The sequence below is a fragment of the Drosophila sechellia genome, chromosome 3R (assembly GCF_004382195.2).
Source record: "Drosophila sechellia strain sech25 chromosome 3R, ASM438219v1, whole genome shotgun sequence".
NCBI classification, from domain to species: domain Eukaryota; kingdom Metazoa; phylum Arthropoda; class Insecta; order Diptera; family Drosophilidae; genus Drosophila; species Drosophila sechellia.
The window spans coordinates 3,838,809-3,859,696 of record NC_045952.1 but is presented as its reverse complement, the minus strand read 5'-3'; the positions used below and the strand labels follow the sequence as shown (position 1 = coordinate 3,859,696).

Genomic DNA, 20,888 nt, shown 5'->3' with positions numbered 1-20,888 from the left:
ATTTAGTTTTATATGCAAAACTAATAAATTTGTATCTGCCTGAAGGGTGAATGATCCTTTAAACATTAAGTTTGAATTTGTATATATTTTTTATTTTTATTTAAATAGGAGCAGGTTTTAGCTAACAAATTGCCAATATCAAAAAATAGAAAACTAAGACCTTTTTTCCGTTATTTTTTTATATATATACTATTAACTCAAGCTAAAATATGGATATTAACTAACTATACAGATTATACTGATAAATTAGTACATGGACAATCTAATCCGCATCTGAACAACATATTAAGAAAATTGAACTTCTATTCATTAGATAGCACATTATAACCAATTTTCTTAAGCAAATATTTCAATTTTCCGGCAGAGTTAATAGTAGATTTTTGTATATGCAAAGATTTCTTATGTTACGGCGTTGTAAAGTTGATGAAAATTTAAGAATATTCAGCAGGAGAAGTAAATTTGGTATCTGCATTTGATCTGCTCTAAAAGCATTTTCCATTGCAAATTTCTATATGTATTAAAGAATTTTTTATTCATACAAATAATATACATACAAATAATAAAAATTCATACAAAGAAATATTCCATTAACATTGCTTTGGTCTTATTTACTTTTGTGTGTTGGGCATCCTTGCGACCTTGCATAATTACGAGTCTTATTATCATCGGAATTTAGGGTCTTTTTCTCCCAGACAAATGCGCAGATTTTACACCATATACATGTACAATTTAATACTTGGTTCATAGCATTGAAGTGTAATTTACAGTTAAATACATATATCCTATGACTAACGAACTACAATCTAAGGGGCTAAGGCCTAGTCCACGTAGAATTGCTCTACAGGAACGTTCTTCAGGAGCTGGTTGGCGAGTTTGCCGAACTCGCTAGCCAATTTTTTCTGTAATTGAGCCTGCATAGCCTCCAAAACGACTTGAGAGTTTTCCCGCAGAAACAGATTGGTGGCCTCCACTGTGGAATAAGAAGCGATGTTGTAATCTCAGATTTTGGCAGGGAATTAAGTGGACACCTACGCAGAATCCGGTTGTTGTTGAAGGCACCTGAGATGCTCATTTTCACATCCTTCACATCCAGAACCAAGCTGAGAGCATCGATGTGGAGGTAGTTGGCGCCCTTGGAAGCGTGAATGGATGTCTTTCCTGTGAGGTCGGCGCTCACACCCTCGAAGTTAGCATGGAAGTCTCCACCTCCGGAGGCTGGCAGGATCAGGAGGACCCCGGAGCTCGTGTATTTAGCCTCAATCTTTAGCTTGGGCATCACGATCTTCGCCTTGAAGGGCTCGCTTCCTTCGCTCAGTTTCAGGGATGTCACCTTGAAGTTGCTCGCCCCGAAGGCCTCCATGTTCTTCAGCGTGATCTTATACCCCTGGGGACCCTCTGTTAGCTGCAGGGCAAGGGTGTCCATCTTAAAGGGCTCCACAGAAGGCAGCTGTCAAGAGACGAGACAGTGGGATTAAGCGCGTATTGCAAACGTAAAATTTGGGGTTTGACTAGAGTGTGTGCAATTATCATAAATTCATCATCACATCATGTGATTCGGTGGGATTCACCCTTACAACAAAGTTGGTTCAGAATAAAATAAATGAACCTCGAGGCGCAATGTGCTGAATGACCTTTAAATGGGAAAATGTGATCATTGCACCACTGTGCGGAGAGTGAACGTCGGATTTTCCCGCGAAAACACTCATTATGCAAGTGCGACGACAGTCACAGTGACTTTCATTCGAGCTGCTCTTACGCAACCCAAAACAAGTTTTCAAAGAAATCACCTCTGGCACTCATAGGAGAAAAGTCACTCACCTGAATATCAGGAATGCCATTGGCCAAATATGGCTTTAGGTGTTCAATGGCTCCGATAAAACAGTCCACCAATTTCGGGTCGTTCCTATGACATTGTTTGATATAGGGTGCTGTAAAAAATAAGGAAAGAATGTTTAGTTTTTTATGATCATAGGGCATAAGTCGTCACCCCTTAATGTTCTCATTTTATGAGTTTAAAAAACAAACAAATAGATTTTGTTTGCTGGAAATTAGCAAACAAGATGGTAGGAGGTGATAAAAACAAATAAAAATATCAAAAATTCATTGATTTGTAATGTTTTTCAGCGCAGCCGGAAGAAAACACTCAGAAGTGCCAACAAAACGGAAGATCAACACCACCAGCCGATTCAATTCCTGTAGAGTTCTTGGACTCTGCAGACTGGCTCAGTGCAATCGCGATGCCACCACAGTGGCCTCCAAGTCCGATTGAGATCAAAATCAAGATCTCGAGTCGGCTCGGCTTAGTTTCGATGGCAAGGCTGCCACAGAGTGCACGTCTAGAACCTGTTGGGCCGCAATTCTGTGGCACATGACACACATTCGTGGCCAGAGCGACTATTATTTATGAATAGCTGGTTTATCATTAACGCTGACTTGGCGCCTGGGCAGTTCCATTAGCGCCATTCGCCGGCAAGGCGAGCTGCAGCGGCAGCGATTAAGATTTCAAGTTGAAGGCTGACCAACGGCCACGGCGAGCCGTTAATTAAGTATGGATTTGGTTCACAGTCCGTATTTTGAGTGCTTACATTTGTGTGCTCAGCGTTGCGACTGCGATGCGGAAGCAAAGTTCGGCGGAGACTCATTGGCCGAAATGCCGGCCGTTTGCCCCCCTTTTGTTTTGCCAACTTGACTTTTGTTTTCTTTCTTGCATTTGCCTAACAAAACCATGTCGCCTCACGCAATTAGCACCCCGTCGAGTGGGGGGGGGGGGGAGGAGGTAAACTTGACATTTGACATATTCCAGAAGATGTGATTGCATTTCGCAAACACTCCACACAGCGAGTGCGAAAAGCCAACGAAAGTGCTAATTCCACCTTACACGAATAGAATGCGACTACAACTAAGACCTCTTGGCAATTTATACTTTATATATACTTAATATAAGCACACAAATCCAATCAGGTAATTTGTACAAAATCTGGGGTTTCCTTAATGATCAATGGATCGTAAAGTTGAGGAAAATTATTCAATTATATAAAAAGCTGAGAACGAACTGCGTCGAATAGCTACGTTTTTCAGGTCACCTAACAATAATGTGCATTTTTAAATATTCTCCCAAAACAATTTGTAATCATCTGCCTGAGTAATTTGTTGTATTTACTGCACTTCGTTAGGTCAGACTGTTAGTCATTCATCTTCAAACTAATAACAATAGATCAAAGTCTCCTTGCATTAACAGGCCAATCATGGCAACACTATTATCCAGCGGATACTAGTTGGCAGTACTAATCTTTTCACTAATCATTTTCACCACCACCACCGCTTAAGAGAGACAACTTACGGGTCTCGGCCTGCACCATCCACAGCGCTTGGATCGCGATTACTAGGCACACCGCTTTATTCATTTCACTCAAGAACCACTTCCGGCTATCTCAATCTCAATCTGCAGCAGCACGCAACGAAGTCGGAAACTAAAGCTATCAACTTTCTGCGGGTGGAGTGCTCGAACGTCCGTCGACGCGAAGCTGAGAACTTAAACTGCGAGCTGCTTGCCGGTCGATAGTCGATTTTAAAGCCCCAAAGCTGCAGATCGCAGATCGCAGAAACGAGATGCAAACCAAGCCGATCTCCATCCCGCCGTCGACGTCGGCAGAGAACCTAGAGTCTGCCGATCTGGGCAGATACATATATATATATATACATATATATAGAGTTGGAATCTGCATGGGTGACTGACTGACTGACTGACCGAATGTAAAGCTGTCTTCTTGGCTTCTGTGCAAGATTTCGGTTTGTTTGCCCACTTGTCGAGTGGCATAAAAGCAATTAGGCAACTCTATTTTCGCAATCACCTGCCTGCAGAGGTGCAGATAAACTGCACATTTGGCCAACCTTCGGCCGAGCGAACCCTGATCGCGGCCTGCGAAAGAAATGGATAGCTTCTAATTGCTTCTAATTCAGAATGAAATAGTCGCGGAACAAACCTATTTATCTTTTAAGAGACAGCACTTTGAGTGCCATAAAACGCAGCAAGCGAGTCGCTTCCTTTTATTCCAAAAAACCTTGGGATACATCGAATTCGAGTCTTAAAACCGTAACGAGGCGAGCCGCGTTTACCTGTTTTCGTGAAAATGTCTCCGTCACTAATTAAAAATGTGTGTGGCGCTTTAATTGTCCATTAGAGTGAGATAATAGTTGTGTGCTTATACGGCGAGAACAGAAATCAGATAGCCCTGACTTTTGGAGTACCCTGTTCAGCGAAATACCCCTCAATTTGAAATCTATATCAGGGATATCTAATATCTAATACTTTATGCTACTCGGACTTCTTTCAGCCAGAGCTCTTAATTATAGAATTCTTATCCATTCTTTCATGTTTGCCGACTAATACCATTCAGTGTGTTAATTGAACTCACAGCCCAGGTGATTGGTTGTTTACTAGCCAGCCAACTGCCAACTACCCACTGACTCACCTGGATCTGTAGCATGTTTGCTTATAAGCAGTGCATTTAAATGCATAGTTCAGATGGAGAACTAAAAATACTATTACCTGTTGTTCATCACTTTCCTCGCGCCTCGTATGAATTATTCGTGAGCTACTCAACTGAACGGGTTCCAGCATAGATCCACTGGGTTCTTGATATACCGGTCTGAATGGGATTCCATAACTGCTAATCGAAAGTTCAACAGGAAGAGCCACCAACTGGGATTCATTAACAAGCCAGGCAGTTGGCAACCAGCTTACTCATCCATATTTTCTCTCTGTGTGCCAGGTACTTAGGATGGCGGAGAACTATGGCATCACACTTTGCCCTGCGATCGGAACATACTGAACTCTTAAACTGTTTACAATGGCCCTGAACACAAACAAATAGAGTAATGGGGAAGTATCGGGGAACTCGATGGGAAGTCTTATTTGTCATACAAAGGCCTCTGGGCCGATTCTATAGCCCGTTGTCACGTCTATGTGGCTCTGAATGCGGGTAGAGGTGGTTATTATACACACATCTCAGTGTGTAAATGTGTCTTCACAAAAGACGGCTGCGAATAATGACAGCGCTTAGTGAAATGCGAAGAGGAGGAAGCAGAATACATTCAAAGTCTCATTGTTTTATTTCCGAATTGTTGTTCTCAGCGATTCCCAACCTCACTAATTATCTCACTTGGCCATACGAATGCCTTAATTATCCAAGTGACTAAGCATATGTGGAGTGGTGTTGGGGTGAGCTCAGAAGATGTCACCAAAACCTATGGCAAATTCCACTCATTCCGCTCATTCTCATCGATAGTAAACCCACTTCGCGGGAACTTAGATCAACGCAATCCACCAGCAAACCAGTTATCCCAGACACTTCCAGACTCCACTCGGAACCACTTTCAATTCGGACTTGATTAAGATTCAGCTTCCTTGTGACCCAGAAACGTGTCATTCAACCGACCAAACGGAGCAAAGGGACTGGACGACTCTTGCGACTGCATTCACAGTCGAGTGGTTTTCCTAAACGTGGATGTTGACCCAGTCACCAATCCACCTTCACCTTGGGTGCGAATCTCCACACGCAGTCCAGTGGAGCTGGCAAACTGGTGGGGTCTGCTGTTCTGCATCTACCCTGCTTTCTGAAGCGCAAATTTGTTGGGCATATTTATAAACCAATTCGCTGCTATATTGTTAGTATTCTTAGTATTATCACAGCATCAGAATTGCGCAATAGTTGGCCTGGCAATTTTAATAACAACTAAACTCGCAGGCCACATTCTATCACTTTCCCTAGACAAAAGATTTAGGTTATTAGCTATTTCATCTGTAACATATAGAAGGAATACCACAAATATTATATTACTTTTAAATTGTTGACGAGGTCACTCGTTTTAACGGTGAGATGGTTATAGTAAAAAGTAATCTAGAATATTAAACTGAAATTTAGAAATTTAAACTGGCACATAGTTAATAATCTTGAAATCACAATAAATGCATATATAAAGACAAGTGCTCTAGAAATTTAACCCTAATGTAATTCTCTTGGTTGCTAAATTGTAGTGGACTATATTCTAGGACACAAACTAACTAGTGTAAAATGTGTAATTGCACGACAAACTCAAATTCTTTCAAGAAACTCATTTCCACTGCATACTTTTAGGCGCCACACTCACAGTGAAGGGCGCACCAAGTTGGCATACTGCCACCACTGTACACAGTCATGGCCATTCTGTGCTTGACTCATTATTGGTCTTTTTTGGCGTTCCATTTTCTTTGATGAGAAATAAATATAAGTTACAGTGTGACAACATAAGAATTAAAAAAAAAAATCTGATACACATTTAATGCCTATTATAAATGTATAATTTTAAATAATAAAATAAAGACTAATAAAAATAAAATAATATTATTTACTCTTCCGACGTTTAGCAATACATTTTTAACACCTGCTTTTCATCAATATGCTCAATTGGGCGTAGAAGGTAATACTTCGTGCCATATACTCTTAGAGTAAGTAATTATCTACATGTTAGTTAAACGATAGTTAAACGCATGAGAAATGATTTGCTCGTAAGCGTTCAGCACATAATTAAATTATAATCTTATATGATTATATATGACTACAAACGTATAAATCAATCCAAGTAAGTTATAAGTTGTATTTGGAGCACTCCCTCACGAATCACGAGGCCCTTCCACCTCCAGCTTACAATTTAAATGCAAAACAGACAATGGTCAATAACCGGAATCGTTCCCAAAGATCCCCGAAAGGTTTTGAAAGACAATTGCATTTCGTTTGGGGGCAAGTCTCCATACCATCTCCATACCATCAATACCTCGACGCGCTGAGCAAATACACGTTTCTGAATTATTAGGGTTAACACACTCTGCGACTGGCTCAGTGCATGCTTTGTTATGGATGGATGAATGGATGGATGGATGGATGATGAGTGCCCATAGCCGATTTGCCACCCGCCTCTTGGAAAGCTCGTGGTTCTAATCGCACGGCTTGACCTTTTGGCCACAAGTAGAAGTGCGGCCCACAAAGGGCTGAAAGGCAGCAGAACAAAGAGATACATCGCTATACTGGGCTAATCCCGGCTTGTAGAACCGCTAATGATGGCAAGTCGCTCGGATGATTCATGACAGCCTCATTACCAGGCTGCAATCGCGGCTGTGGGAGGTTGGCTCCGAGTCAGAGACCCTTTACACTTAACCTTCGGGCAAAATTACTACCCGCAAATGTACACAGCGAAAAATCGAGGTGAGTTGATTTAGTTTAAGGTAGCTTAAGGGTATATTACTATTACTTAGCGGGTACTAAGAGCAGGGATATTCCATTTCATATACATCCATCTAAATCCAGACTCTAAATGCTGGTATATATGTTATATGGAACTCAAAGCTAAAGTTCCCAGCATATTGCAGCGAACAGCGATGAAAACGCCGACGGACTGCCTGCCCCGCCGATTTCTGGGGTGTGGCAAGAAGGCCTGTTGCTCGGTTTCCCTTCGCCAGCTCTTTCGCTGCATTTTCGCCGGCGCTTTCGAGCTTCTGGCTGGTTAAAATGGCTTGGACCAACGCAGGCCGAGCTCATTCCTCAGCCGAGTCGCGTGAAAGTTGGACGCAAAGTAAGCGCAGAGGCGAAGAAAGCAGAAGACAGCAGACAGTCGGATTCTTTATTCAAGAACAAACAGTGAACTGGTTGGGACTGGCTGCGTGACCCACTTCCAGCCCGCGACCAATGAAAGAATTTCGGCCCCAAAGTGAAACCCAATCGCAGCTCGTACTTGGGCGCTTTAAATTCTATCCCGACTTTTTCACTTTCGCTCGTAAAGAGCGCGGGCGAAATTAGCATATCTATATCCAAAAGCTGCTAATAAATTACGAAACTAGAAAAGTGAAACACAGCGCCCATCTAAGCCAACTTCCGTTTACTTGTACTTTCATGCAGACGAACCGAAAAATGAGCGGAAAGATTGCCATCATCGTGCTCGTCGCCTTGTTGGGCGCCACTTTTGCCCAGGAGCAGCGTAAGTAGTGATCAAATACTCTAAGTGTGATAAGTGATACCTATTTGGCCGCGCTTTCTATGTTACGCCACTTGCGGCGCCGACTTTGACTTTCCAGCCGGTCCTTGGACACGTCCACCGACCAACTTGGCCCAAGTGGCCCATGCATTTGGCAACGGCTATTGCCCACCCCCAAAAGACGTGCTCCGGCAACAAAGAAAGTCGACGTGCTACGGATCTGGTCGAGTAGGTTCCAGAATGGCAATTGATGGCCACGATAACCCCGGTTTATAGTTCTGGCTTTGCAGTCACTTACCCGGTTCCATAAAGATCCCACTTGATGGGCTTGACCTTGATTCAGTACTTTGCCGGCTAGCCTCTAAAAACTCTACGTTCAAGTGCTCCGATTGTGCCACAATTCTAAGAAATGGCCTGTACCAATCACAAGAGGTTTCTAACTCACATTCAGGGCACAATCACATGAAAGTTTGGGAAAAATTCCCTGAAACCCGTCATTATTATTAGTTTTCACACATCCCTCCCCACCACAACTGCGATAATTAACCCGGCCATAAACCTGTCGCCGGTTTTGTCCCACCCCATCGCATCCCAATTCATAGTTCAGCCCGAACATGTTCGCAACGATCGTTGTGATCTCACAAGGCAAGGTAATTGTGAACTTGAACCCACGTCAACTGACGCATTCACCTGGGACCTGGGAATCGCAATTACGGGAGGAAAGCGAATCTTCATTTTCATTGTGAGCCCTGTTGATTAATTTCCTCTCGGTGATGAGACAATGACATTCATGACCAGGCAAAACATCACACATACAGACCACTTTATGTGAAATGCACCCATTGTCTGACCACCCCTCGAATTGACCTTTCCAGCCTACTACCTGCAACAGTGCCCGCGGGACGAGGCCCAGATAAACGAATGCCTTCGCGAAAGTGGCAACAAGCTGGTGCACTACCTGCAGAAGGGAGTGCCGGAGTTGGACATCTACGAGGTGAGCTGAAAATAAGCTTAGATTCCAGACAACAAGCCACTGAACTTTGAAAATTTGCACATAAAGATAGTTTTATTCTTACCCTAATGGCTACATAACTTATTTCCCCCGACAGATCGAACCCGTGATGATTGATGAAATCGGCATAGTGTTGGGTAGTGGTCCGGATGGCTACCGCGCACTTTTCCGGAACATTCAGGCCTACGGTGTGAGCAACATCACAGTGACCAACATCCGGTGAGTGGAGCACATCCTTACAGCTAAGATGCTATGAAAGGTTTCAAAGATTGCGAAATTAATCAAAGGTCGGGGCTTGAAATACTAAGGAGTTTGCTATATATATTATTTTCTTTAATTTCATTAGTCTATCAAAATATGTAAGTCAATCGTGACTAAGCCAATCGATTTACGAATTCGGTTGGATGCACATTTGGTGTCTTGAGTACCTGGGCCCGTCTCGCCAGTTCATGATACAGAACTTCGATTCCCTGTAATTATAATTTAATTTGCTGCTCATTTGCCTAACTGCCCAGTCCATCGGTCAGTGAGTCAATCAGTCAGTTGGCCACTCAATCCGCCTCCCCAGCACGCGATCTCCACTTAGCATTTTGTCAACATTGTGGGGGCTCATTTGAATGAACGCAGTTTGCAATGATTTGACGCGGGGTTTGCCAAAGCCTCGTGAATACCTCGTAGCTCATGGTCTTGATTTATGGACAAAACGTTTGGCACACGATGCGATGGGAAATCGATTGAGCTATAACCGATTTGCATTTCAGTGGTTCCTTAACTAGCATGAGCGTTTTATGTTTGCACAGGCCAATTTGCATTTGCCCGGGGTTTTTATTAAAGTATATTTTCGACGCGTAATTATCCGCAACAAGGTGTTTGCCCACCTTAGCTGGTTGCATTTATTCTCAAATGGGCTTAAATGAGAAATCAGGGAACTAGGGTCCGTGGATTATCTGGAAAAGTGGTTCGCTGGAAATTCGCTTTCATTGGTAATAGCCTACTTATGCAGTTTCTTGGGAGTTTTGTGGACCGTGGGCAGTTATGGGATGACTATCATATGGGATGATTATCTTAGGTAATAACTAGATATTAGACTAGACAACGAATTAAAGGTTTTGGGTCAAAAAATTGAATTCGTGCTGACCAATAAAAGTGCATTTGTGGTATTCTTAGCTTACTCTTATTACTTATGCACCTTTAGTTTCTCGGTTTCATAAGAACCACAATTAAATTAATGCCAACAGCAATTAAAAATTAAAATGCTTTTAAATGATATCTTAAAAACTGGTTAGCTCTCCATTTGCGCCTTTCGAGCGTTTTCCCACATATAAGAGAGGCTACTCTCTAACAAGTTGACCCACTCTCCTCGGGGGCCTCTGATGTTTTAAGTGCCCCGCATTATGCAACACCAAAGCCAAGAACACTTTTAGCCATGCTTTCCGGTATTTGGGACGCCAACTCCGCCGACAATAGCAACTGCAGAGGCAGTTAAGCCGGCGACCATCAATCTGGCTACAGACACTTGGCTCTCAATTGGCGAAAATAAAAGAATCCGAGTGGCAGAGACATAAACACAGCACGGGCAGAGACGACTGGCCCACAGATCGTTGAGCAAGAAACGAGCCAGATAAGTGTGCCAACGCTAGATTCTCTAAGTGGAGAGCATTGTTTGGGCCGGTTCCAGTATCGGTTTCGATTTCTGTGGCCACTGACTGGCTACCCTGACTTTGGGTACTCCAATATGTTCGTGCAGTCTGCTTGAGACTCCATTACTACTAGATGAGTTGGAAGGGTATTGGAAGGGTCGGAATTCTCGTATGGGTTCTCATATTGATTTCGATCATCGAGAAGTACCACCTAGCTCCACTGGTCTAGCCGTTTTGGCTTGGATCTCTTTGGTATCGAATGTTAGACTAAAGAGAACTTCAAGGCTGAAAAGTACGACAAAATAGTCGGCTCATCTTCGCGTGAAACCAATGAAAAGGCAGTTTTTCGCTAAGCTCATTACTTCGCAGATTGTCACTGTCATTGCCATTAGAGGCGCCCATTAATATCCACAATATCCATATCTCATATCTCAACTTGTCTTTTTGCAGCTCCGACTTGGACTCGCTGCAGTTCCAGCTGACGTGCGAGATACCCCGCATTCGCGTCAAGGCGCAGTACCGGTCCACAGGTGTTCTGATCTTGGTGAAGGCCTCCGGAGCCGGCGACTACTGGGGGGAGTACGGTGGGTACCGGGTTTCTGGGCTGGGATAACGCACTGCTAATGACTCTCGATCGCGCAGAGGGAGTGAAGGCCAAGATCTACTTCAAGGCGGTGGCCAACGAGGGTCCCGACGGTCGCACCTACCTGACGACGGACTCCGTCAAGATGGACTTCAACGTGAAGGAGATCCAAATGGGAGTGGACAACATCGCCAACGGCAACTCGGTGATACGTACGTAGTAGTAGTAGTCCGAAATACTATGTTTTGTATTGTTATCATCATATAATACTGTCCTCCACAGAGGCTGCTCTCAACCTGTTCATCAACTCCAACTCCCAGGAGCTGCTCAAGGAAATGAAGCCGGCGCTCAGGACCAAACTCACTCTGGTCATCCGCAACTTCATGGATCGCATTTTCGCCAAGATTCCGCTGGACGAGTGGATCAACCTGAATTAGAATGTAGTTTCCCTAGTCTAAGACCTAATTTATTGCACACAATTCCGCGAAATATACCAAGTAAATCGACGATGGATGGCTCTTACTTTGAATGGCTCATTTGGCCCATCAGTGGGGAATGGCAAGGGGATATGAGTTATTATAATGTGCACATTAACTGCCTTCGCATGCTAGGGTTTGCAACGCTAGTTCAAGGTCTTTGAATGATCGAATGAGGAATCTTGGTAAGAGATTAGAATGAAACAGGAGGTGGCCTGGTTGGTTTTTAATGCCTGTTACTTGAGGAGTAACTATGTTGTATAAGCATAATTGGGATATGGTAAGTAAGCTACTAGTACTACCTACCTCCATCTCTTGATAGTCGAGGTACACTTAGGTGCTCACAACTAAACAGTAGTGGACATATTGTCATAATTACAGCTGCCTTTTCAATATTTTATGTTCCCGTCTTTAAGCAATGATGAGATCCTTGCCTCTGGCTAACCACGAATGTATTCTCAATATTCCTCCTCCTGGATAGAAGGGTTATGCAAAGGGGCTTAACTTACACTCCCCCTCGATTATCCATCAAAACGCCTACACGTGCTCGCTGAATACCCAAATGCCCGGCGGAACAAATCTCCATGTCCAACGCGAAGCTTACCACATCCGATTGAATAATAAACTATGAATGAGCAACAAACATCTCAGCACTCCTCACTTATCTAACGCAGCTACGAGTATCACTGGGATGGGGCTGGGAGGTGATCTTTGGCTGGCTGCAGAGTTGCGTGCTCCTCGCCAATTTTGCACCGCAATCAGCATCCTCATCGAACCGTGTCATAGGCAACCAGCCAACGCTTTCCTCGCTGATCTGAAGACAGGGAAAGCTTTTCGCCAGGGGATCGCCATTATGCAATCCGCCAGCACAATTTTCAGAGTTAACAGGTTGTCAACACACGACTCCCCATCAAAGATGTTCGCGTGGCGTAATTACGCCGGGCACGGTAGCGACTAGAACGATCTTCCGGGCAGGCAGGGGCCCCGGGTTTTGGTGGGGAGCTCAACAACCACACGTTCTGACCCTCTCTAACTGCCGACCCCACACTCGGAAGAAAACCCCTTTGCAAAAGGTCGAGAGTTTTATTTAGTTCGGCCTCATATGCTGCACATTCAACACATGTGTATGCTCCGCTCTGCCAGGTCAGCTGAAGTTGCATGTAGGAGTAGTAAGAGGTATGAAGGATTCATTTGGAGCATTGGCTATCATGACAATGCCAGCAGGGGAACCTTTTTCCCAGTGCAGATTCTGGGAGATCCACTTCGGGCCTCCATTTCCGGCTTGACCTGCGGTCTGCATTTTCCCGGCCAACTGGCAATTTTCCCGCTCGACTGACTCCGCAAGCGTTTGTGCTTGGGCTGGTCGCCGAAATACATTAATGGAACCCACAACCTTTATTATAATTATTAAACAGTAGCTGCTTAGCGTCTTGCTCGCCCCCAGTCGCTCTCTCTCTCTCGCTCTCAGCTGGCCATCTCTTTCTAGTTGCTCGAGCTTACCTGGCGATTTCTGGGGGAGGGGCGTGGCAGGGGCGTGCGAGTTCTACGTCGTGTGTTTTCGGGTCCACAGCTTGCCCAAGCTCTCATGTAAATCGTAGCGTCATTTTTGCTATAAAACACGCCGGTCTCAACAATTTAGCATTCAGTACGATCCGTTGACGGTTACTAAAACAACACCTGACTTCGACAGCTCGAGAACGTGGAGAAGCCTTCGACTAATTTGAAAAAGATAACAAATCGGTGCCAAAACAAATAATTACGAATACAATTGAAATCTCTTCTGAATTGTGTAAGTTTAACGACGGCTGGTTAACTATGGAGAATCCTCTAGATCTCGGAAACGTGAAATCATCCCTAATCCCTAATTGGGTAAACCATTTAGAAAATCCTCCCTAAGGATTAAGCGAAAAGCTACAGAGATCGATCAAATATAAACAGTCTAAAACGAATCGAAATAATTTGAATACATTTTTTTTTAGTTTTTTATTAAGCAGTTGTTTTTTAAATTCAAATTATATCAACTCGTTGTTTCTATCCTAATTTTCAATAATTCTTCATAGGTATCTATTTCAGTTTGAATTTATTTAAGGAACCCAGAGCGAGCAATTAAAAATGTTTTCATTAGAGCAAATTGACCCAGTTTATTGTATTAATGTGCTTTACCAAATGTATTCCAGTTCCAATACCTAAAATACCCCCTTGCATTATTTATAACCAGCCCTACGCTCAATCGCAAAGACTATTAAGCCGCAATCAAAATCAATTACAGTCTTGACAACAAAACAGGTAGCAAATGACAGTAATTGAGCAGTCTGGAGATCCTCCCATTTATTAGACTGAGTCGCAGCTGCGTAATGCCTACAATCAACCACTTCGGATGATAATAGATACTCGTATGGGTGGTGGATCATTTTAGGGGTGGGCCTGCTGGTTAATGAACCCCTGCTGACGAACTTTGACGTCAATAAAACGTATATTCCTGCCTAATAGTAAATAAACCTTTTTTACAGCAACGAATTGAAACTTAAACGCAAAATGCAGTTCCAACTCATCGTAGCCTCGCTGTTGATCTGTTTTGTAGCATGCATCTCAGCTGGCAATATGCGTAAGTAACGAAGACATTTCATCCGTATAGCCAAGATACTTATCCACCTTGTTCTTCAGCTGACTACATCCAGGTGTGCCATCGCAACGATCCCGAACTGTCGAAGTGCCTGAAGAGCAGTGTTCACAACTTGCGACCCTATCTGGCAAAGGGCATTAAGGAACTGAACGTACCGCCGCTAGAGCCCCTCTACATTGGAGATCTGAGCATTCTGGATGGATCCGCCGGGCTCACGGTGAAAGCCAAGAAGCTGAACATCCTGGGCGCCTCCAACTTTGAGATCACCAAGCTGCGGGCTTCAACCCAAAACCGACGCTTTGACTTCGAGTTGATTCTGCCCCATCTCCATGGCGATGGGCTCTACGAGATCAATGGCAACATTCTGGCACTGCCGATCAAGGGCAATGGACCGTTCACTGGAAACTTCACCAACTTCGTGGCTTATGTGCGCGTCCAGTACGACATAAAGAGTGTTAATGATCTGGAATACCTGCATGTCAAGGAGTTCGTCCTGAAGATCCGCACTGGCAAGGGAAACCTGAAGCTGGAGAACCTCTTCAACGGAGACAAGGTTCTGGGCGATGTCATCAATGACACGATCAACCAAAACTTCGAGGTCTTCACCAACGACTTGATCGCACCGATTGCCCGCGCCCTGGAGGCCAAGTTTCTGGTCATCACGACCAAAATCCTTGAGAACTTCACCTACAGCGAGCTTTTCCCCGTCTAATACTGTTGCTAACTGTAGTTAGGCTAAATCTAAGCTTGTGATACACTCGATTTGTTATAATTAGTCCTTAAATATTCAATAAATTTTAGAAATTTACTCTGATTTAAAATTGAATGAATCAAAGGAAACCATCTCTTGACAACGATACATTGGAATATTTCCCGACTACCAGATTTCTCTCGTTTCTCAGTATCAACGAGAGCAGCTGAGCGCTTGGCCACAAACCGCCAATAACTATCACGATTTTGAAAAACGTTTTGATTATTTATTTATTATACGTATTGAAGATTTGTAACGCTAATCCTGCTCTACAATACAATTTTTGGCCATTATGGTCAAAACCCGCTTTCCAGCTAACAAATCTTCATCTCCTCGCACTGCCTTTCACTTTGAGTAACGGGTATCTGATAATCGAGGTTTATCTTGCTTTTCTAGATTCTTAGATATCATAACTTTGATACAAAACTGTCGATTTGATTTTCATTCACAGAGATTTTAAGTAGTTTCAGTTTAAAAATATTATTGGAACTACCATACATTTTTTTTGCGTTTACTAATAATTAATATTTTAAGACGTAACTAGTTCTTTAAGGAAGGGTGAAAGAAAGAGAGACATTCTTTAGAATTCTTATTATTCTTGTAGAAAATTAAAAAAAATAGTAAATAATAAAAACAAATGGTTTTTTATTATTAATGAATTGCCTGATAAAAGGTATTACCGTGACAGGGTAAATCATGCAGTTTTTCTGCATTCATTGACTGATTTATATGTTATTAATGAAGTAGGTTTTATATTTAATAGAATTAAATTATTTATAAAAGTATCAAAAACTCTTGTGCGTCATACACCAAAATATATTTGTATAAAAAGATAAGCTTATTCAGCTACTGTGTATATACCCCATTTATAAAGGTTATAATCCTTTTCTTTTTTTATTTTTAATAATTCATCAAAACTTTTATTTATTACAATTTTAATTATTGGAACAATAATTACTAGTTTTTTGCCAAGCCGCTCAATTTTGAAATTCACCTGCACTCGGATGCCTAAAGCTCAAATAAAATTTGGCTTAAAATACTTCGATCCGTTTTCTGCCGTGTTAAACATACACTTCGAAAACTTCTAATCTTAAAAAACATAAATAGGAAATGTATTTGTAATGGTCTGGCAACCTCTGACAACTCATATTTACGCTCAATGCTGGCTGGGTGGCAGCTCTGGGCGACGACATCGACTTGTGCTCCAGCTCTACGCGATAGTATCGGGGAAACATCGGTTTTCGTTCCAGCTCTATACCACTGCTGCCCGAGTTTGCCCTCAATTAAAAATAAATTACAAAATTTCATCGTTACCGTTCGCTAAACGCAACGCATTGCCCAGGCGTCCGAGTTCCAAATCCAACACAACACGAGTGGTAATATCGCTGTGAAACATGTCAACACCCGCACGCAGACGTCTTATGAGAGATTTTAAAAGGTGAGAAGAAACTAAGGAATCGAATGCGAATAGAAAAGAATACAAACAAAACGAAAGCAAAGGAAAACAGGAAAACAAGGAGCGAATCGCAAAGTACACACAATCGTTGGATTTTACAGATTCGTGTTTCGCAGTGCGAAAAAATGTTGGGGAAAAGAAACCTGGGGGCTGCCCAATACATATAAGCAAACACACGGGCACACGTATATATGAATGTGCTCCACGTCTGTATGTAGTGGAAAAGTTTGCGCAGCCAAAATATGTACGTGTGCATGTGCCCGTGCTCGTGTGCGTGTGTGAGTGGTTGATTATTTTCACTGCTTTGCTCTTGCGAAAAACAACAATTCGCTTGTCTTTGACACTTGACTTTGATCTCAATGTGTGTGTGTGTGTGTGTGTGCGCGCGGTGCGGGGGAAACCAAGAAAACAAAGGGGAAAATTGGGAAAACCAAACACTATTCTTCCGCCGTTTGCCCAAAATTGCGTCGCAGCAAAACATTAACACAACAATTGCCGTTTCTATCCGCCTGACTCGGCAGCTGCATCCTGCCCGCTCGCCCCTCTCGCTCGCACTTAGCCTGGTTGACTCACGCGAAAGAGAGGAAGCGCTCTTATTGGAATTTCATTCGGCTTCGAAACTTTCATCATCCCGAAAGTTGGCGCTGCAGTGCAGATTGCAGTTGGGGAATACGAAACCAAATGTCAAGGCTGTTTGCGTGGGCGCGGGCTCCTGCCCCACGGCAAAGTTACAATGTACCACCCCAAGAGGCAGAAGCAACTGCACAGAAGCATATCTGACAGCATACACAGGGAGAAACTGGAGAGCACACTCTAGTCCATTTGCTCGACTATCAGATACCCGTTACTCGGCTAGAGCGAGTTCGAAGTGGACATTGCGAAATCAAATTAAAAAATAACATTGGAAATTGTATACTTTGTGGTGTCTTAATCTAGTCTAGCACTGATTAGTTTGAGAAACACAAATTCTGTTTTGTGAAAATGTTTCATCAGGAATGCAATATTCAAATCTTAATGCGAATCGAAACTGACTCCATTTTAGAAGTCTAGTTTTTGATAAGAATTCAATAGAAAAACTTGTTACACATCATTGGATGCCTATTATTAGATTATGAACGTCTTCAACAAGTTATTTTAATAGAACGTACCCTATTAAGGCCCAACATTGACCTTCCAAGTTCATAAATTTCTAAATTTTCTTCAGACTTGGATATTGCATATCTCATTTCCCCGTGCACTGTCGCGCTTCTTAGCTTGTTTAATCGATGATTTCACTTGGCCCGCGTATCGATTTAAGCCGATTGAAGGGCGCGGTTAAACGGGTTGCGCCGCCCGCTTTCTGACCCAAATCGCAGCCAATCCCGGCCAGCTAACTTTTAGATTGTTTTTTCATCACTCTATGTCTGGCCGTTGTTTTTGCTTTCTTTTGTGTTGCGGAATATATAAACAAATAGGCGGAATATAGTTTCCACGGGACCTTAAACTTTTAATTAAATGTAAACTCTTGCGACGATTAAAGATTTACGTTTCAAGCACATTGTTCCTAAGATAACTTACTAAAGACAATTACAAGAAGAGAAAAAATAATTATATGTTGTACAGTGCAACCTAGTCGGCAAATGCTGTTATGACTATCCTTTTCATCTTTTACGTAGAGTTTTTTATTTTCGCCTCAATTGGAATTTATATTTGTAAAATCAAATTTCTATTTGCTTATATCTGCATTAGCTTATTTATTTACAAAACTTAAATTTATTACTTACCTGCAGACTTCAAGAGGATCCACCTACGGGTGTCTCGGGTGCGCCAACAGATAATAATATTATGATATGGAATGCTGTGATTTTTGGTCCACACGACACACCCTTCGAAGACGGAACCTTTAAGTTAACCATAGAATTTACGGAAGAGTATCCAAACAAACCGCCAACGGTTCGATTCGTATCGAAAGTATTTCATCCCAATGTGTACGCAGATGGTGGAATATGCTTGGACATATTGCAGAATCGCTGGAGTCCCACGTACGATGTGTCAGCCATATTAACATCTATACAGGTGAGTTGCTTTACTTCTGGAGCCAGTAGGTATAGTCTAATCTCGGTATGCTTGTGATTTCCAGTCACTGCTGAGCGATCCCAATCCAAACTCACCGGCTAACTCCACCGCCGCCCAGCTGTATAAAGAAAATCGGCGCGAGTACGAGAAGCGTGTGAAAGCCTGCGTCGAGCAGAGTTTCATCGATTAGCCATGCGCCCACTTTAGGAACAGCAGCAGCATCAGAAGCAGGAGCCACAAAACGAGCGGCAGCAGTTTTGAGGGCGGCCGCAGCTTAAAGCATCAGCAAACTACAGTAACAGAAATATGCAATACCATAAAGAAGTTTAAATTAAATAATAACAGAAATATTTATGATAATTGTAATGCTATGAAATTGTAACACCGCCAACGGCACGGCACAGCAGCATATATACACCCTGCGCACACAATTCGCAACCCGTAAATACTGGGCAGTTTTAAGTTATATTTGTTTGGCCAATAGTTATACCTTGTCCCTATCCCGATCGATCACCCGATCCCGAAGGCAGACGCAATTCACTTAAAAAATTAGGAAGTCCTTTATGACTGCCGACGCTAGTTGCACCGGCAGCCAGAAATAGGACTCTTATAAGCTAAAAACTCAAATGTTCTAATTTAAAAAAGCAGCGGCAATAATGTTTAATAATAAAACAAAAATTATAAAAACCATTTCAAGTTTCATTTTAGATGCGCGCAAACCCAGTCCTGTAAAACTAAACTCAACCAAAGCCTAAACAGAAATTAATATTTGTAGTAGTTCATGTCTGAGCAAACACGTACACAAGAAACATACATTTTGAATCCGCTTGAAAACCTAGTAAACAATTGTCCAGTGTCGTCATCTATGTCAACTATATGTATCTACCAAGCCCCAACATAAACATACACATGCTACCTAGATCGAATCATAAGTTTATTGGCTACAAATTGTGAAATTACTAGAAATTGAGAATTAAATGTTAGTTTTTAGGAATGTAAACCAATCCACACGGTGACATGGTACAAGTCTCCAAGTTGGGAACGATCAGGCAATATAAATGCATGTATGACTCTGCAGCTTCCAGTGACCAATGTATGTATGTATTTTGTCCGATAATTTCGCTTTACTTTTACCAAAGACACTAGTTATTCTAGTGTCTTTGCTTTTACCCTATCTCTAAGATCTTATCCTTGGCCTCATTCAAGTTTACACCCTAATTTGGTCAGTTATGATGGCCCAAGAAGGGATATGAGCGGGGTCTTTTTTCAGTGTAAAGTTGGATGAAAACACCTCATAACTGCCATTTGCCACGCTATGTACTCTCTAGGTTCCACTGTGTCTTGGCTGCGGCAATTGATTTAGTTAGTTCTTAAGCGTTTACAATCGACTCTTAATCTTGTTTTCTGTTGAATGCGAATTGCTGTTCCTTTTGCTATAAACCCTCCACTTTTTGGCACTTTGTGTTGGATGGATTGCGGAGATGATGATGCTCTGAGCATCATGTTAACCTTATATATGAAAAAATTACCATATAGCAGCATATTGTTTTATTAACTATGAACCAACTAAAGCAGAGGAGACAGTAATCCCAATTCAATTCACAGTAATAGTAAATCAAAGGATGAGGATTAGCAACCCATTCAGACAATGTGGAAATTCAAATTACCTTACTGTAATTAACATTATTATTATTAATAAAGTTTAAGATTTCAAATATCAATAAATGAAAGTAACACGAGAACACCTTGTTTAAATTAAATTTTAAGGGTATTATTTCATACTCTCTTGTAAAGTTGGATCTAGCAAGTAATTAGGAGGAAAGCGACAGTGCTGCCAAGAAAATGTCAACTATAGTGTGCTCCTGATAAGTAAAAACCAATTAAAAAGCAGCAATACCACTTCCTCGACTATAAGATACCCGTCACTCAGGTAGTGCGAGTGCAAGGGGAGATCTTAAACTTCTTCCGAAAAATAAGAAAGCAAAATCAAATCAAACCGTTATTTAAATTGCGAGCGGCTTAAATTCCACTGAATTGGCTGTTCGGAGCGATTCTCCAAGTCAATGCATTATGATAATACAAAGCGAAGAATACTGTGTAAAAATAAATCAATATAATTAGAACAGACTCAAAATCAAATTTTATATAAGATTTGGTGAACAAGCACGGTTTCAACGTCAGAGTACAGGACCAAGATATTCATTTCAGCGAATTGATTTTAGTCGTTTTTTTCAGAATTCCTCTGACTCCAGTGTAATTCAGTTCAGTGAGTTTTTGTTCATATC

At 42.2% G+C, this 20,888-nt stretch overlaps 4 protein-coding genes and 1 long non-coding RNA gene across 5 annotated transcripts; 3 read left to right on the top strand and 2 right to left on the bottom strand.

Annotated features, from left to right (window-relative positions):
• Positions 1 to 705: 705 nt before the first annotated feature.
• LOC6613891 lies at positions 706 to 3,545 on the bottom strand. The gene is made up of 4 exons (XM_002038321.2): positions 3,341 to 3,545; positions 1,819 to 1,928; positions 1,033 to 1,447; positions 706 to 970 (listed from the first exon to the last, which is right to left on the bottom strand). Exons 1-4 carry the CDS (start codon positions 3,402 to 3,404, stop codon positions 819 to 821), a joined length of 741 nt encoding a protein of 246 aa, XP_002038357.1. The 5' UTR covers positions 3,405 to 3,545; the 3' UTR covers positions 706 to 818.
• A 3,992-nt stretch (positions 3,546 to 7,537) lies between these two features.
• Positions 7,538 to 11,749, top strand: LOC6613890 (protein takeout). Its single transcript, XM_002038320.2, has 7 exons — positions 7,538 to 7,608; positions 7,932 to 8,010; positions 8,883 to 9,001; positions 9,117 to 9,238; positions 11,110 to 11,243; positions 11,302 to 11,454; positions 11,525 to 11,749. The coding sequence occupies exons 2-7, from the start codon at positions 7,944 to 7,946 to the stop codon at positions 11,677 to 11,679; spliced, it is 750 nt and encodes a 249-aa protein (XP_002038356.1). The 5' UTR covers positions 7,538 to 7,608; positions 7,932 to 7,943; the 3' UTR covers positions 11,680 to 11,749.
• Positions 9,042 to 12,375, bottom strand: LOC116801593. Its single transcript, XR_004362114.1, has 2 exons — positions 12,228 to 12,375; positions 9,042 to 9,269 (listed from the first exon to the last, which is right to left on the bottom strand). It is a non-coding gene; the product is annotated as an uncharacterized LOC116801593 (long non-coding RNA).
• A 980-nt stretch (positions 12,376 to 13,355) lies between these two features.
• LOC6613889 (protein takeout) lies at positions 13,356 to 15,090 on the top strand. The gene is made up of 3 exons (XM_002038319.2): positions 13,356 to 13,507; positions 14,229 to 14,323; positions 14,383 to 15,090. The coding sequence occupies exons 2-3, from the start codon at positions 14,254 to 14,256 to the stop codon at positions 15,051 to 15,053; spliced, it is 741 nt and encodes a 246-aa protein (XP_002038355.1). The 5' UTR covers positions 13,356 to 13,507; positions 14,229 to 14,253; the 3' UTR covers positions 15,054 to 15,090.
• A 1,231-nt stretch (positions 15,091 to 16,321) lies between these two features.
• On the top strand, positions 16,322 to 20,345 carry LOC6613888 (ubiquitin-conjugating enzyme E2-17 kDa). The gene is made up of 3 exons (XM_002038318.2): positions 16,322 to 16,530; positions 18,318 to 18,603; positions 18,668 to 20,345. The coding sequence occupies exons 1-3, from the start codon at positions 16,487 to 16,489 to the stop codon at positions 18,791 to 18,793; spliced, it is 456 nt and encodes a 151-aa protein (XP_002038354.1). The 5' UTR covers positions 16,322 to 16,486; the 3' UTR covers positions 18,794 to 20,345.
• Positions 20,346 to 20,888: the final 543 nt, after the last annotated feature.